The sequence below is a fragment of the Barbus barbus genome, assembly GCF_936440315.1.
Source record: "Barbus barbus genome assembly, chromosome: 44".
Lineage (NCBI taxonomy): Eukaryota > Metazoa > Chordata > Actinopteri > Cypriniformes > Cyprinidae > Barbus > Barbus barbus.
Genome location: NC_136722.1, coordinates 17,148,854 through 17,164,804, shown reverse-complemented (window position 1 = coordinate 17,164,804; position 15,951 = coordinate 17,148,854). Strand labels below are relative to the sequence as shown.

Here is a 15,951-nt window from a genome sequence, read left to right as displayed (position 1 = left end):
TGAAATGACCCAAAGAGTGGGTCGAACTTGATTATTTTGCTTCTAGGTAAATGTCTGCTTAAGTGATTGCAAAAGAAAGGATAATGGTAAGAAAATGGCTCTATGCTTTTAAAAATTAAGGTTCCAAAAGGTTTTTTTTTTGCAGCAATGCCATAGATTAACCATTCTGGCTCCTCAAAGAACATTTCAGTGAAAAGTTAAAGAACTTTCTTTTTCTCAATGTGAAGAACATATAATAATCTGAAGAACATTTTCCACTATAAAGAACCTTTTGTGCAATAAAAAGGTTGTACAATCTTAAAAATAAAGGTTCTTTATTGGGATTGATGGATCCGTGAAGAATCTTTAATATCCATGGAACCTTTCCATTGCACAAAAGGTTCTTTATAGTGGAAAAAAGTCCAAAATTATTCAAATGCTCTTCAAACTATAAAAATGGTTCTTTTAAGAACTGTTCATTTAAATGTTATTTGGTGAACCCAAAAATGGTTCTCGATGTGAAAGGTTATTTATGGAGCCATAGAGAACTAATAAAGAACTTTTATTTTTAACAGTGTTAACTATTATTTGGCTTACACAATTACCTTGAGGATGAATTTCAGTTAGTAAACCTAAGTGTGTATTTTTTCACATTAATATTTTTGTTGAAACTGTAACAGACCATAAGCCTTAGTTCATGATTATGACTTGCGTTTCCATGCAAATTGTACCTCAGCACACAATGTGATACTTAGAGACTGCTATTGACTGTGTTGTCATGCAATTATCTGGTAATGCCTGACTACATGCTTATTGTTTAAACTTACAAAGTTCTCTGTGGTACGTTTACGTCTTAAGCAAACAAACACTCTAAAGGCAAAACTGGAAGAAAGAAACGAGCTTATGTGTATGTGTAATCACACACACAAAAGAAGAAAAAAAACATTTATTTTGAGCATTTCTCCTCTTAAACCTGGCATTTTATATTAAGAACATTGTTGCCTTTTTGACAAATTGCTTCTGTTCTTCTTTGAAAGTCTCTTTGTATAAAAGCGTCTGCTAAATGTTAATGTAAATCACACGGATCTGCCACGGGCCTACCACATACGATAACATGAACATTACATTTCACTGGATTATATATACATTTGATTGCCAGGTTTCTTTATACCCTGCTAAAAAAATCAGCTTAAACCAGTGTATGATGGTTTGGTGGTCTTTAGATGGTCTCTCAGCATGGTTTTAGAAGGGTTTAGGAAACCTAAGTCGGTAGGTCTGGTCAAACAGCTAACCAGATGAACAATTTAAGCGAGCTGAAGGTATGTTTTTCTGCAGGGTCCTTAAAAAATGAGAAAGGAAGAAACTATGAAGAGTGAAATGTTCTTTTTCAAAAATAAAAAAACACGTTTACTCATAGGTTTTATTATTGAGAGAAGTTAACAGTGGCCCACTGCTCACGAATAACTGGATGACTCATACTGAGAAAAGGTAATCACTGGCAATGATGTAGACCGGCTGCAAGGCAAACCCTGTTGTAGTGGAATACCCTTGTTGAGGTCCGTACAGTCAGTGAACGAGTGCATAAATCAGTCTTGAAAGCAGCGTCAATGAGATTCGCTGTTTCAAAATCGCTGTACGATGTAATCCAATGGGAATGGGCGTTGCATGAACTGCTGCGCGCCTATTGGCTCAGAGAGACGAGGACGTTTTGCGAACGCTTTCTGTACAACCCCATCTCTTTCGCAGGTGGTGCATGTTCGGAAACAGCTTGCAATGTTCAGGACTAACTGAGACTGTCGTACGTAATAAGCGTAATTTATTTCCCGTTTTGCGTTTTGTTTTTTGACACTGACCGAACAGCATGTGCCAACAACACACGCACGGCGTGGTCGCGGGGCGTGTTTTTATTTCACCAAGGCCACTTTCTTCTGGTTAATATACAGTGCTGCATTGAGTGTGTGCTATCTGTGTGTCTGCATTGAAAAAAATGAGAGAGGGAGAATAAATGTTCATGCAGCGCGGAGCTTGAATGAAATCCGTCGCTAAACGGAAACAAGTTCACGTATATTTCTTTATATATTCGCCGGATCTCTCCTCCAAGCATCGGGGTATGAAGTAGTCATGCCTTTTGTTTTAATTTGGGAGACGAGACTGCGGAGCCATTTGCAGGATGATGATGATTCACGACTGGACGGAGTTTAAAAAATGAGGAAGCATTTTTTTCTAAAGATACTAAAAAGATAGAGGAGAGGCCTCGTCGTCCCGCAGACCGTGGTCTTTGCATGGGAAAAGGGAGAAGAAAGGAAGAAAAACGAGCCTGATGAATAAAAATCGAGTGAAATGGAGCACGAGACACGCGCGTGGGGAAATATGGACCATATCAATAATGACGGCGGTGTGCGCGAGAACCAGATCGATCCGAACAAAATGAAGCACTTCGCCTCTTGAGCATTTAAACTGATATATTTTTATTTATTTGCAATTTAAAAAAGGCGATTCCCGTGCTTTTTGAGAGTTGCAAACAGCGCTCAAGTTCCATGCAAGTTCTCCTCTCCGCCTGCTTTTGATTCCTTTGATTATTTTATTATTTTTTGAATTATTTTTGATCCGGATCCATAGCGTTGATTTTATTCAATGGAATTATGTTATCAGTTACCGGTTTTGCCTCTAGACAGGCCGGTTCCCAAACATGTTCTCAGCCGGAGGGGAGCCATTAGTTTCAGCTCCAGTTCCTCTTTATTCGGAGCCCCCGACCCGAGGCAGCTGTCACAGGTAAAGAACAAAACATCCTGGCTGTGTGTCAAAACCTCTCGAGCTGCCTACCTAGAGAATCAGACGCGCGGTTCGAATCATGTCGGAGCATCTGAACTATTCGAATGTTCGGAACGCTCGAATGTTACGTTACTCTAAAATGTTGCCTGCTGTAGAAATGGAACAGTTTTGGTTCCGATTTACTAGGAGGATTTATCAATCTAGACTGTTCTATAGATTTAGTAGGCCTACTTTTGAAGAAATAGTTGGAGAAAGGAAATGTAGCCTAATTCAAGTTGCTTTTACTGCTGTTATAAAATGACTTTTTAATGAATGATAGCACATTTCATTCATTTGTTTATTTATTTTAAAGAACACCGCAACAAAATTCCTGATGTGTATGTTTAACTATTAGTTGCAAGTGATTAGCGAGTCTGTTTAATTCAGCAGCCATTCAGACTGATTAGTGCTTTTGGTTCACTAAAACGAACCGGATCGTAAGAGTCATTTTTTGGGGAATCGGATTACTGTATGTTTCTTAATGTAGATTCAGACTGTTTTAGCGAAGTATAACTACACATTCGTGAAACCGAACCTCTTACAATCTTCTAGTTCCGGTATCTTTTATTAATGAAACCGATTCTTTGTTCTCAGCCCTACTAGGTAGGCAGCTCACAAGGCTTTGAGACGAGGCCCAATTTCTGTTCATGCTCAATTATTCTTGTGCTTGTTCAGGGTCTTGATTTATTTACTCAGAAGTCCCCAAGTGTCAGGGCTTGACAAGAGACAGCGTTATTTTCCCTAATTGTCTGTTGTCGCTGTCATACTGTGGTGTTGGCAACACAAAATATGTTTTGTTGTCCCTTTGGGTCACATGCTGACAGTCTTTTCAGGCTGAAAGTGTGTCACTCTCCCCCCACACACACGATGTTTGAATTTGTTGGGGATTCTCTTGGACAGCCCTCTTGCAACTTGTTACTCAGTGTCCTTTGGGGAGATTTTAGGTGTTTCTGTGCTACTCTAACGAGCTGAATGATTCATCTGGTGCTTTTAACACTGTAAGCACTGTGAAATAGTAGTCAGAAAAGAATATACGTTTATTGAAGTTTGTATATGTGTATGTTTTGTATTACATTTGATGCATCAGGCTTTCATGGCTCATATAGTGAGAATATGGAGCTCACATTTGTGAAAGAAAAATACCTCAGAGATCCAAACTGAACAAAATTATGCAATTTGGTGCAGATGCTATTTATATGGACAAAAATAATGCATATAAATATGTCACTAGTTTTATGATTGAAACTCAAAACATATAATGCAGTGCAATACAATGATGATACAATGAAGTTCCTGAAATTAACGTTCCTGAAATGCCTGTTGTATCATGTTTCAACAACACATTTTAACATGATTTGTCAAAAAAAATGGATGGTCAAGTAAATATACTAAGTGATATGTAAGAAATGTGCATCTTTAAATAGTACTAACAATATTACGAAAGCTGTATGTTTACTTTAAAAATCATTAAAGATTTCACAACAAAAAAACATGACCTAAAGGGGGATAGTTTTAGAATTATACTAAAAGGTCTTTTACTTGCTAAGAAATTAATTCAGAAAATGTAGATGTGTGGGCAACAGGTTTTTCAGCAAAGTTTTGATCATGTTCATAATTGATAGGCTTTAGTAGTTCATATATGATATAGAAGGGGTTAAGTAGCATTGCATCTTTTTCAACCATGTTGAAATGGATATAAAGTGTTGCATGCTTTTTAAAATAAATATAAAGTGATGACGCAGTAAAACAGTTGCTTGCACTTTGATTAATATGCTTTCATGTGCTAGATATCGAGTATAAAGGCGGTGCATACGCTTTTAAGATGAACTGTAATCTATTGTCGGCCTGTACTGAACCTTTAATGAGAGATAACGCATATCTCCAGGTTAAAGGATTGTCACTCACTGTACTTGATAAAGCACATGATAAATTTACTAGTCTTGCAGCAAGCTCACACAGTGAGAGATAACATGCTTAGCTAGTGAAAGAAGCCCTGCAGGGCTTCGAGGCCCAGAATTTAAGATGTAGTCAGTCAATAATAAGGGTCATGTCACCAAGCAACCGCTTGTATTGGGAGTTAGATTAGATAACCCTTCTGTCCAGTGTATTGCCTCAACTGCCCCTGGTGCTCTCAGTCTACCAGATGCTATCAGCATCTCTTAAGTCATTCATATGCAAATGTATTTGGCAACTGCTTTTCTAGTCAAACTAGTGATTGCTGATTGGTTGGAATTGTTATAAATAACAACAATAACCGCATTAGCATTGCATCATAGGTTTTTTTTTGACTCGCTCTCCATCCTAACAGGTGTTCTGCCAGTGGAATAATAGTTTCCCTTGGTTTTTAATACAATTTTGAGGTCCATTGGGAGTTTGACCCAGAATGCATTGAGACCTATTTGCCTCTCTTAATGGCATTGCTTTGGCAAGCTTTGTGCAAAAAGCATTTGTCTCTTATCTCTGTCTGTTATGTTGCATGCATGAAAGCCCAGCAGCTACAACCGCCTTCTCTAAAAACACAATGCCTGACTAAGTGCCTCCCAGAGAGCTTGCTCTGAAACCAACCAAAGCTCTGCCTGGATTTTCGCTGGAATTTCATCTGTGGGTGGAATGTGGGATAGACCCAGAGCGGCTCTTCTTGGCCCTCGGTCGTCTTGACAAGTCCGGGCCTTTGTGCTCCCTCCGTATGGAAGGGCTGTGTATTTGGGATTTCTGTAGTTACGAATAAACTGTTCCCAGCCCAGCTTGCAGTGCAGCCACTATCTATGTAAAGATGAGATCAGCCAGGTCTTGGATTTGTATCTGTAGCCCAGCTTTCCACCAAGTTAAGGTCACTGTTTCTAGTCATGTCATATGTATATTCAGTTTAAATGATTCGATACCTTGTTAAATTACTTGAAATCTCAAGTGTAATTTCCTGCGTTGATGTAGGCTTTAGTAACGTCACATTCATAAACCATGCAAATTGCTATTCCTAGTTGTTGGCAGTTTGGTTTATTTGATTTGATAGTAGTGCAAGATGAGTCATCAATATTTTTGCTCTGCTCATCTGAAAGTGTTATAATTATATGTTATGTATAATAAATATTTATTAGCAGTAGAAGTAGGAGTAGAAGCATACATTTTATGCAATAAAAAATAATTATAATATAATCAATATGAATATTATATTAATGGAATATTTGCATACACATTTTATACACATTTAAATAAATACAAATATTTGTGTGTATATAATGTAAAAATATATATTTATATCTACAGCTATAATAAATGTTAATATTATAATTGTAAATCGACATATGTACATACTTAAAATATGTATTTTATGTATTATTATTGTATTTTAAAGGTGTATACAATTATACCATTTGCTGTGATAATATTAACATTTATAATAATACCACTGATGCCATTTACTATGATAACATTAACATATTGTTATTATTATTCCTATTAGAAATAGGATTTTTTATTATATTATTATTAGTAGTATATGCTTCATGCAAATAATAATATATACAATATTAATATTAACATTGTAAATGTATTTATGTACACATAATATATATTTAGTGTATTACTATTAATATTTTATGCAAACAACAGTAATACATTTTAATACTAATTGTAAATGTATTTAGTGTGTCCACATTTGTGCGTGTGTATGTATGTGTGTATGTATGTGTGTATATATATATATATATATATATATATAAAAAAAAAAAAAAAAAAAAAAAAAATATATATATATATATATATATATATATATATATATATACATATATATATGTATGTCTGCTAGAAGTTCTTTTTATAGAAGAATACCAGCATATAAATGGCTTCAGAGCCAACAGGCATAGACTAAAAGCTAGACAATTTTAGTCTCTAGGCAGTTTGCTATGTCGTGCCATTCAAACAGAATAACTTTGAACCACAGTTTTTACAGTTTTTGCTAAAATTAAGAATGGTTTCTGCACAGTTAGTGATAAGAGAAAGTGTTTTAACATCTCCATGCATCAGCTATAAAGCACACCATTCAACAGATTGCTGTATGTCACAAACAGCTCCTCAGAGTTGGAGCAGTAGCGTTTAGACGGTTATACACACACTTTGCAGGCTCATAGAGGCAGGGCAATTATCTTTTTGTAAACACTGAATTTTTGTGTTTGTGCAGTCATAAAACATAAGTGACTGTTTCAACGCTTGTGTGTAGGTGCCCCTCGCTGCTGTGTTTGTTTGGCTACCATTGCAGAGGGAGGTAGTTAAGCATGTGCCTGGACTCTGGGGGCAGTGGTTTGGGCTGCAGCCAACATCACAGATGGCCAGGATCTCTCGCTCTCTATCGTCATACTTCTCTTCACTCTTTTTCCCCTCTCAACTTCTCCCACACTTGTTTTTCTCAAACATGCTTTTTGTAAACCAACGAATGGCTTCCCAAAAACAAGGGTGTTGCGATATCTGTCACAGTCTATGATTTTAGCAGCGTTACACATACATGCGGACCAAACACACTTGAAAAAACAAAGACCAGGGAATGGAAAAACGCCACTTGCATTGTGTTTAGTAATTGCAGTGTGTTTTCAAGAATCCCAGTAACATGTCAGATTATGCCGTGCTTTCTAGCAGGTTAAGGCAGTTGCCGTGTCTCTGATGTGCCTGTGCTCGTGATTCACACACTTATTCATGTGCTGCATTACTTTACTGCGTCAATGACTTATCAGCAGCTCGACAGCATGTTTTTGCCATTTAGGCAGAGCAGCCCGTTCCCGAGCGGCATGTGAAGCATTGCGGTCCTCCGGTGTGTCCGCCATATCTGTGGGCTCTCACTGACACCGTTGGCAGCTAGTTTGCAAGTGGAGAGCCAAAGGTATATCACATCATTGTGTGTGTGTGTGTGTGTGGATGGAAGGCCAGCATGCTTGCTTGAATTGCATTTGTTGGAGGTCATATCAGCCGTGTTTGGTGGTGCAGACAGGGCGAGGAGGAGTTTGTTTATCTCACTCATGCGATAAAGTTTTTTTTGTGCTGTGCTGTTAGACTGACGTAGTTTCAGGATGTGGTAAGAATGTAGAGGGAGCTGTTCGGTTTTCAGTATTTCACAACCTGCTGCTGATGTGTGTAAATGTGTGAGTAACCCTTGCACTGCCAAGACTGCTTTCACATTCAGCATTAACTTTCAGTTGAGTTTGCTGTGTTGATTGTTTCTGGGGTTTTTTTGTTGTTCAGGTCAATCTTGTGCATTAAAGTTTTGCGTTCGTTTGGAAATGACGCAAATCTCCACCCTTGTTGACAGGCATTCAGTATCTCGCTTGAAAGATTTTCTTGCTCCATCCTGATGTCATTTTCCTTACATATGGGCCTCTGAGATATTTTGTTTGCGTGGCATTTTTGCACATTAAACACATTGTAGCCTACTTTTTTGTGTAATTCTTATTCATGATGCTACTCCAAAAATATGTAGTGATTTTTATTTTTTTATTTTTTTTGTCTAGATATACTTTGATTTTATCATTTAAATTTAAGTTTGTTTATATCTGTATAAAGTATTTAAATTACATGAATAATACATAGAATTACATACAATAAGGTTGATATTAATTGATTAATTTATAAAAAAAAATATTATTTGATTTGGGTGGATGTTCGGGTGGCATTTCTGTAAAAACAATCCCTTGCATTGAGCTCTCTTTGGCTTGTCGACTCTGTTGTTGGCTCAGCGAAGTGACCATTGAATGTTAATCCTTGTTGCACTACAAAACGGCCATCAGCAAATTGTTTTGCCGTCTCGCAGTAAGGCCACCTCATTTGCCATTGAGAACGCTGTGTTGTTACACAATGTGTTGAGAAGTTGAACAGTAGGAGCAACCACAGCTTTGACACAGTTTACTGGTATTGCTTAATAGTTCATGCAAAAATGTCAGCATTGACTCACCTTCGTGTTTTTCCAAACCTCTATGACTAGAGTCAAACAGGTTTGGAACAATCTCAAGAAATTGAATATAGTGCAGTGTACTTAATAAGTTGCACACAAGAAGATATCTTGAACAATGTTTTAGCTGTTTTTGTCTACACAATGAATGTCATTGGGTCCAAAACAACTTTTGATCCCATAGACATTCATTGTATGCACAAAAAATAAATAAATGAGGAAGAAAGTCATACAGGTTTGGAACCACATGAAGAAAGAAAAGAAAGTGCAGGTGTACTTAACTAATAAGTTAGTTTATATTGCGACCTGACCGACTCTATAACCTGTGCAGTAAAAACAGCGTTTATGGCTTGGCACTTACAGGAATGTGCACTACCGTTATCCAGCATCTCACAGCATGGTGCTATAACTCATGAGGACGCTTTGAATTTATGAGCCGTCTCCGAGGCCTGTTCCTTTAATCTGAGTGAGTTTAAAAGCACAGCGTTGGATAAGGTTTAATGGGAATCTGTCTGGCTTCCTCTTTTGTTTGCTTGTTCTGTCATGAACCCACTCCCTTTTTTTTCTTGCCTGCAATTAGACAAGAGGAATAAATAAGTTGGAGCTTGACTATAAACTGACCGTTATCGCTTTCAAGCAAAAAAAAAATGCAGATACGTGCTTAGAGGAATGAATGCTGCAACCCTGTGGCACACCCGACCTGAGATGACCTTATTGTGCTGGCCTTTGTTGCATTTGATACTAAGTCAAGTTGGATCAATATGAAATAAAACGCCTAATTTTTAAACATATATCAGCAAGAAAAAAAGGATTCCATAAGACTTTTAGGGACTCCTTTTAGGGAACTTGGAAATGCTTTATGGCCAAAACATTGACTAAAGTATAAATCAAATGTGACCCTGGACCACAAAACCAATCTGAAGTCGCTGGGGTATATTTGTAGCGATAGCCAAAAAAACATAGTATGGGACAAAATTATAGATTTTTCTTTTATGCCAAAAATCATTAGGATATTAAGTAAAGATCATGTTCCATGAAGATATTTAGTACATTTCTTACTGTAAATATATCAACTTCATTTTTGAGTAGTAATATGCATTGGTAAGAACTTCATTTGGACAACTTTAAAGGCGATTATCTCAATATTTTGACTTTTTTTGCACCCTCAGATTCCAGTTTTTCAAATATTGTAACTCGGCCAAATATTGTCCTATCCTAACAAACCATACATCAATGAAAAATGTACACTTAAGACTTAAGGTTTTGTGGTCCAGGGTCACAAATATTTATAGATGCAAAAAAATAATTGTATCAGCTTAGGGGTGTGCGATATGTCGATTTTTGATCATGGTCGATACAAATGTCTCCACGATCTGCTTTTGAAGAAATATCGTAGTATCGTGCTATAGCGCACATTCTATCAGCTGCAGTTCTGGTGCCTCCGTCTCAATACACTGTACGCCACATACATTCACATCAGTGTTAACTCAGCCATAGAGTTACACTCATGAGACACTGAACTTATTCGCAGTCATAAAAGTACATTATTTGCATGTGCTTTAAAGCCTTGCCGGTTAAATATTGAAGCACACGCACTAAAAAGCCTGTCAAACAGCACCTGATTACTGAACTAAGTTATCTTTTGCGCTAATACTGTCAAAACGCACAAGGTTTACATATGGACTATTGATGATGTCTAGAATGAAAGTAAACAGTTAAGAGAAAAACAGCCTGTATATTAGATGCGTTCAGGTCTTAAAGGGATAGTACTAAACATTCTGCCGACTGTTATTAAAGGGATAGTTCACCCAAAGATTTTATTTCTGTCATTATTTACTCACATGTTGTCCCAAACCTGTATTAATTTCTTCTTGTCCTGAACACAAAAGAAGATATTTTGAAGAACGTGGGAAACCAAACAGTTGCTGGTCCACATTAAATTTGGTAGTAGGAAAAATACTATGGAAGTCACTGTGGACCAGCAACTGTTTGGTTTCCCACGTTCTTCAAAATAGCATTTATGTTCAGCAGAAAAAAGAAACTTGTTCAGGTTTAAAACAACTTTTGAGTGAATAAATGGTGGTATAAAAAATAAACACTGACAGAATTGACAGATAGATGACAGAATTTTTATTTTTGAGTGAACTATTCCTTGAACGATAATAAAACAACAAAGCGCAAAGAGAAAAATCACTTACTATTCTTGACTGAAGAACTATATAGTGTTTTATTTTTATATTTGTTCATTCAATTTCTTGAATGGTCCTGCTAAATACACCTATTGTACACCTATATGTGACCCTGGATCTCAAAACCATTCTTAAGTTGCACGGGTATATTTGTAGCAATAGCCAAAAAAACATAGTATGGGACAAAATTATAGATTTTTCTTTTATGACAAAAATCATTAGGATATTAAGCAAAGATCATGTTCCATGAAGATATTTTGTAAATTTCCTACCGTAAATATATCAAAACTTAATTTTTGATTGGTAATATGCAATTGCTAAGGACTTAATTTGGACCATTTTAAAGGTGATTTTCTAAATATTTCGATATTTATTTGCACCCTCAGATTCCATATATTGAAATAGTTGTATCTCGGCCAAATATTGTCCTATCCTAACAAACAATACATCAATGGAAAGCTTTATTTAATTAAATTAATTTTTTTTTATAATATTATTTTTCTTATTTTTTTATAACAAAGATAAATTACAAAGATTTTTTAATGTAAAATATATATTTTTTCTTACAAAAAAAAAAGTGACTCAGGCAATATTTTGAGATTCATTCTATGCGATTTCACAAATTGGCCACCCAAAAAGCTTCTCAGACTGCAAAGTTGTAAATGTGGTGCTGATAAGAGCTGATTCTGGTTTTTGGTCCAAACCCTAATCTGTAACCACTGTAATCAGTTTTAATGTTGGCAGACCTTGGACTAGTATCAAACAGATCACTCAGAAATGTTGAATGTGTTTTTTCTGTCCGAACAGGCTATATTACATTCACGAAATGAGGCTACGAGAGCACGGGGTCAGGAACAGGAGCCTCATGAGGACCACGTCATGCTCTCCATCATTACACTTCCTGTGTTTGACTCAGGAATCCACAGCTGTGATGGCCCCTCTCTCAGCCGTTAAGCTCTCGACTGCAAATACGCAGATCGTCAGCTGTGCTGTTTATTAGACATGTGACCTAGCGTGCAACTCCCATGTCATTGATCTCACATTTACATGAGTGCCAGTAAGTCTGTACTGGGAGAAACATTTAAAGCAGAGAGGATGTTGGGTTTTGGACGTAGCGGTGGGGTTTTCCCGGACTGTAAGCGAAGATGTTTAAATAGGAATGATATGTGATTGTGACGCTCATTCCACACATGCTATTGGCAGGTTCGAATGTGGCTCGCTTCTGCGAAACGGGGCCGTTAGTGTCTTTGAGTTGTGATAAAAGTCTGTTTTCTGTGACTGTGGTTTGCGGGGGTTCGGCTCATCCAACTTGCCGTTCTGCTATTTATGGAAATGCTTCTCCACAGATAGATGCGGTGATGTCACTGCAAAGACAGGCCAACTTTGGTCTGAGAGAGGGAGCTTGTTACACCTGTTCCTAAAATGAGTCCAAGCCACGCTTAAAACCTGAAAACAAATCATTATGTTTTTGGCTTGTGCTGAACAATAGATTCACTTCATTTTGTTGAAAAGTTTACTATTTTTTATTAAAGTCCAAATGAAATGGTGTTTGCAACATTTTATTTGTGTAAAGTGAATATTGTGCTAAAAAAGTTGGTTTTGCATTTTTATTTTTGAGGCAAGGGGTTGAAAAATAGACCTGAAAAATCATTTTAGAGTTGGAGCATGTTCGTTTATTTTGATGAAAGATTTTTTTAGAATAATTTGTTTGTAATTATTCTTATTAAACCATGAACATTTGTTAAAGTTATGATTTAATGCTAATTTTAATCATTACAGTTAATTAAATTAATGCAAAAATAAATGTACGCATAACAATGCAGCCTGTTATTTGATGCACTGTGACTTAATATTGTGTAAAATAGCAAGTTTGCATTGTCATAGTGGTGAATATGATCAAGTATTATAAAATATACATATTTATAATATATAAAGATATTCATCATAATAGTTTTAATTTTATACAGTGATAAATATTTTAACACATTTATAGACTGTATATGGAGTTTATATATTGACTGAATATGTAAAAAAAAAAAAAAAAAGTAAAAAATAAATCTTGCTCCAAATAGATCCTTGAACCAGATTCTTATGAGAAGTGAGTCCTTGAGGTCACAAAAACACAAATGAAAAATAAATATGCTCCATGATAGCAAGCACACATCTTTGATTACAAGGCGGCAGAGAAGCTGACAGTGTTTTATTCAGAAAATAAAGCATACAGTCTGCTTTCTGCACTGCTGATGAGGAGACTCTAACATGCTCTCCTCCTGCCAACCCCTCCCATCATGTGCGTCAGTGGCACTGCTGGTCTGGTTGGCTGTTGCTAGGTGGCTGTGTGTGAGTGTGTATGAGAGAGAGAGAAAGAGAGAGAGACATTTAGGTCTAACACGGGCAGCTCGTTTAAGTGTGTGCGTTTGTGTGTACAACTAAGACAGCTGCACTAAGCTCAGCACGCATTCTGTCTGGGCCTTGAGCTGGTCTCCGGCCATCTACAGTCGCGCACACACGCAAACCCACGTACGGAAATCCATACACCCACATACTGACATACACTGTAACACCTGCACACAAACTGACACAGAGACTATGATCCACAGTTTTCACAAGGTCAAATGGGAATAGCTCTGATTTGGTCTATAATCATGATTCTTGTCAGATGGATTTTTTCTAAGGTAGGTTTCGGTGGATTTCCTAGTTGGCTCGGCGTTTATTACGCGATAACCCTTAACAACTGTTCTCCGTATGTTTTGGAGCGAAAACTAACTCTGTTAATAGGCCGAATGCTTTGTTTTGTGGATCTAGATCAGATACAGATCGTGACTTACAGATAACTTCACTTGGAAAGTTGCTCGCATGGGGTTTGCTAATCAAGTAGAGATTATGAGTCAGTGAGGAAACCCCACCGAACCGCATACAGACCCGCTCGCCATGGCTCCAACCATAGCAGTCACCTTGGAAGAGTGAACGAATTTTCCATTCGGTTATGTTCAGTATTTGAGTTGTAAAACGTGTTACACTTGCTTTCATCTTTGTGAACATCTGGCATGGACTAATCAAACAGTTTATGGTTTAATTCTGATATGGTAAAATGCATTATTTTGTTTCAGAGATAAACACAGAAGAGACCATATACATTTTATATAGATTTATTAAAGTTATAAACTTTAATGTTGTGATGCAACCGAAGTACCGACAGATCTTTTCTTCTGTATTGTGATTTATTAATGAAACAGATTATCGGAAAAGAGAAAAAAATGTGGTTTTGTATGTCGGTTTTTGAGTGGATGGAGGCAGACCTGAATGCAAGATTGGGGTTTGTTGTTTTGACTTTGGGATAAAATGATTGCTTGAGTAATTGGATTAAATTCGCCATTAAACGGAAGTTGCGACAGATCTTTTTTCCTATATTGTGGTCCAACTTTAACAGATTATTGAAAAAGAAAAAACTGTAGGATGGGGGCTCAGTTTTATCCATTGATTGCAGATTGATTTATTCTGTTAAAAAAATTAATCAAACGCATTAATCATTTAAAATAAGATCAATAGCCACCCCCCCCACCCCTCCAATAAATTTACCAAATAAATTCCTTGATGTACACCAAAAAAGTCTTGAGACTTTGCCTCAACGAACCATGAGATTGGATAATGGAATTAAGCAGTGAACCGATCTCATCACACGCCATCTCAAATGTTATTTTTATTTTATTTATTTATTTTTTAAGATTTATTTTTGGCTGATTTTTGACTTTATTACGACAGGACAGTATGTAGACAGGAAGTGAAGTGGGAGAGAGAGAGCGAGAGCGAAATGGCCACAAGCCAGGACTCGAACTTGGGACACCCAAAGCGCAACAACGCTATATGTCGCTACGCTGCCCACGAGGCTATTGGCGCCATCCTCAAATGTTATTTTGAATGATTTTTTGTTATTTTGAAATGCCTCGGCCAAGGTCTGTTTTCAAAAAGATTTGGTAAAATCTCCTTCCATGTTTTGCATGTTTGCGCACCCAAACCTCAAATCGTCTGAAAGCAAGATAATATGACAGCGTTTGTTATTGAGCTTCATCTGTACGCTCTGAGGTACAAGTCATTTGTTATGTAGGAAAAAAATATACTTGCTTTCCTGATTGCAGCAACTTCTATTGTAGTATTGATACTTTGGGCCAGTTTTCCAGGAAGTGACGATTTTATCCTTGAACATATGGGTTGGAAACAGTGCTTTATTTGCAGATGATGAATGAATTTGAACCTCTTTCAGTTTTTGCAGTCAAGTCTCATGTAGTTACATCTCAATTTATAGACATTCACCAATGTTGTTCTGGTCCCAATGATTATCCAAATAAATAATTTTTTTTTATCTTGAAATGTTGTTTTTGTCAGGCAGTCCATGTGGTAAACGAAGAGGAACAAAGTGCTGAATAATTTTCCAACTGCCTTTTCCTGGATTAGTTTAAAGGAAGTGGTGATGGTGTTTTCTCCTGTTTGAAGGCCTCAGTCGAACCTCCAGCAGGAGACGGCGGTGTGGAATGGAGTCCGCTGTGGTTGTGGCGTGTTACTGTGAAGTCTTTTGGTGAATTGATTGGGCTCCGTCCCTCTTCACACAAGCCCTTAACTTGTTTCGCATCCAAACGCTGTGTCAATAATTGGCTTGTAGGCCTGCTAACCTGTTCAAATAGACCCCTCAAAGCATTGCTAAAATTCCTCAAGAGCTTCATAAAAGGTGGTAATCATGCCTTTTACCACCATCAAAGCAGTTATGTTTGCTGTAGCAAGAAATGCATACATTTAATCAGCATTTGGACATATTGAGTTGATAAATTGTGGTAATCAGTTGGAGTCAGTGGCATGAAGGTTGTATGAAAACTTCCAAGGAATAGGAATCACTAAACTTGTCTTGGTTATCATAGTTCCTCTGAGCAAGGCACTTTACATCAGGTTTTCCCAGTGGAGCTGTTCCTGAAGTTGGTGTACTGTGCAGGTAGGCTTTGGGATTGAACCTTGAGGATTTGGGATTCTCCTTGAGTAATTTGACTGAAG

General features: G+C 37.0%; 1 protein-coding gene across 8 annotated transcripts in view; it reads left to right on the top strand.

Moving 5' to 3' along the window:
• Positions 1 to 1,794: 1,794 nt before the first annotated feature.
• The window catches only part of pde7a (phosphodiesterase 7A), a 29,524-nt gene continuing 15,367 nt past the window's right edge, over positions 1,795 to 15,951 (top strand). For 5 of the 8 annotated variants that reach the window (XM_079406650.1, XM_079406649.1, XM_079406648.1 and 2 more), the window contains exon 1: positions 1,795 to 2,751. In XM_079406650.1, coding sequence (XP_079262776.1) covers positions 2,614 to 2,751 — 138 coding nt within the window. In that variant the 5' untranslated portion in view covers positions 1,795 to 2,613. Of the gene's footprint in view, positions 2,752 to 7,581; positions 7,661 to 7,844; positions 7,920 to 15,951 lie in introns of those variants that run through there. The other 3 variants (XM_079406652.1, XM_079406653.1, XM_079406651.1) reach the window with 3 other exon arrangements.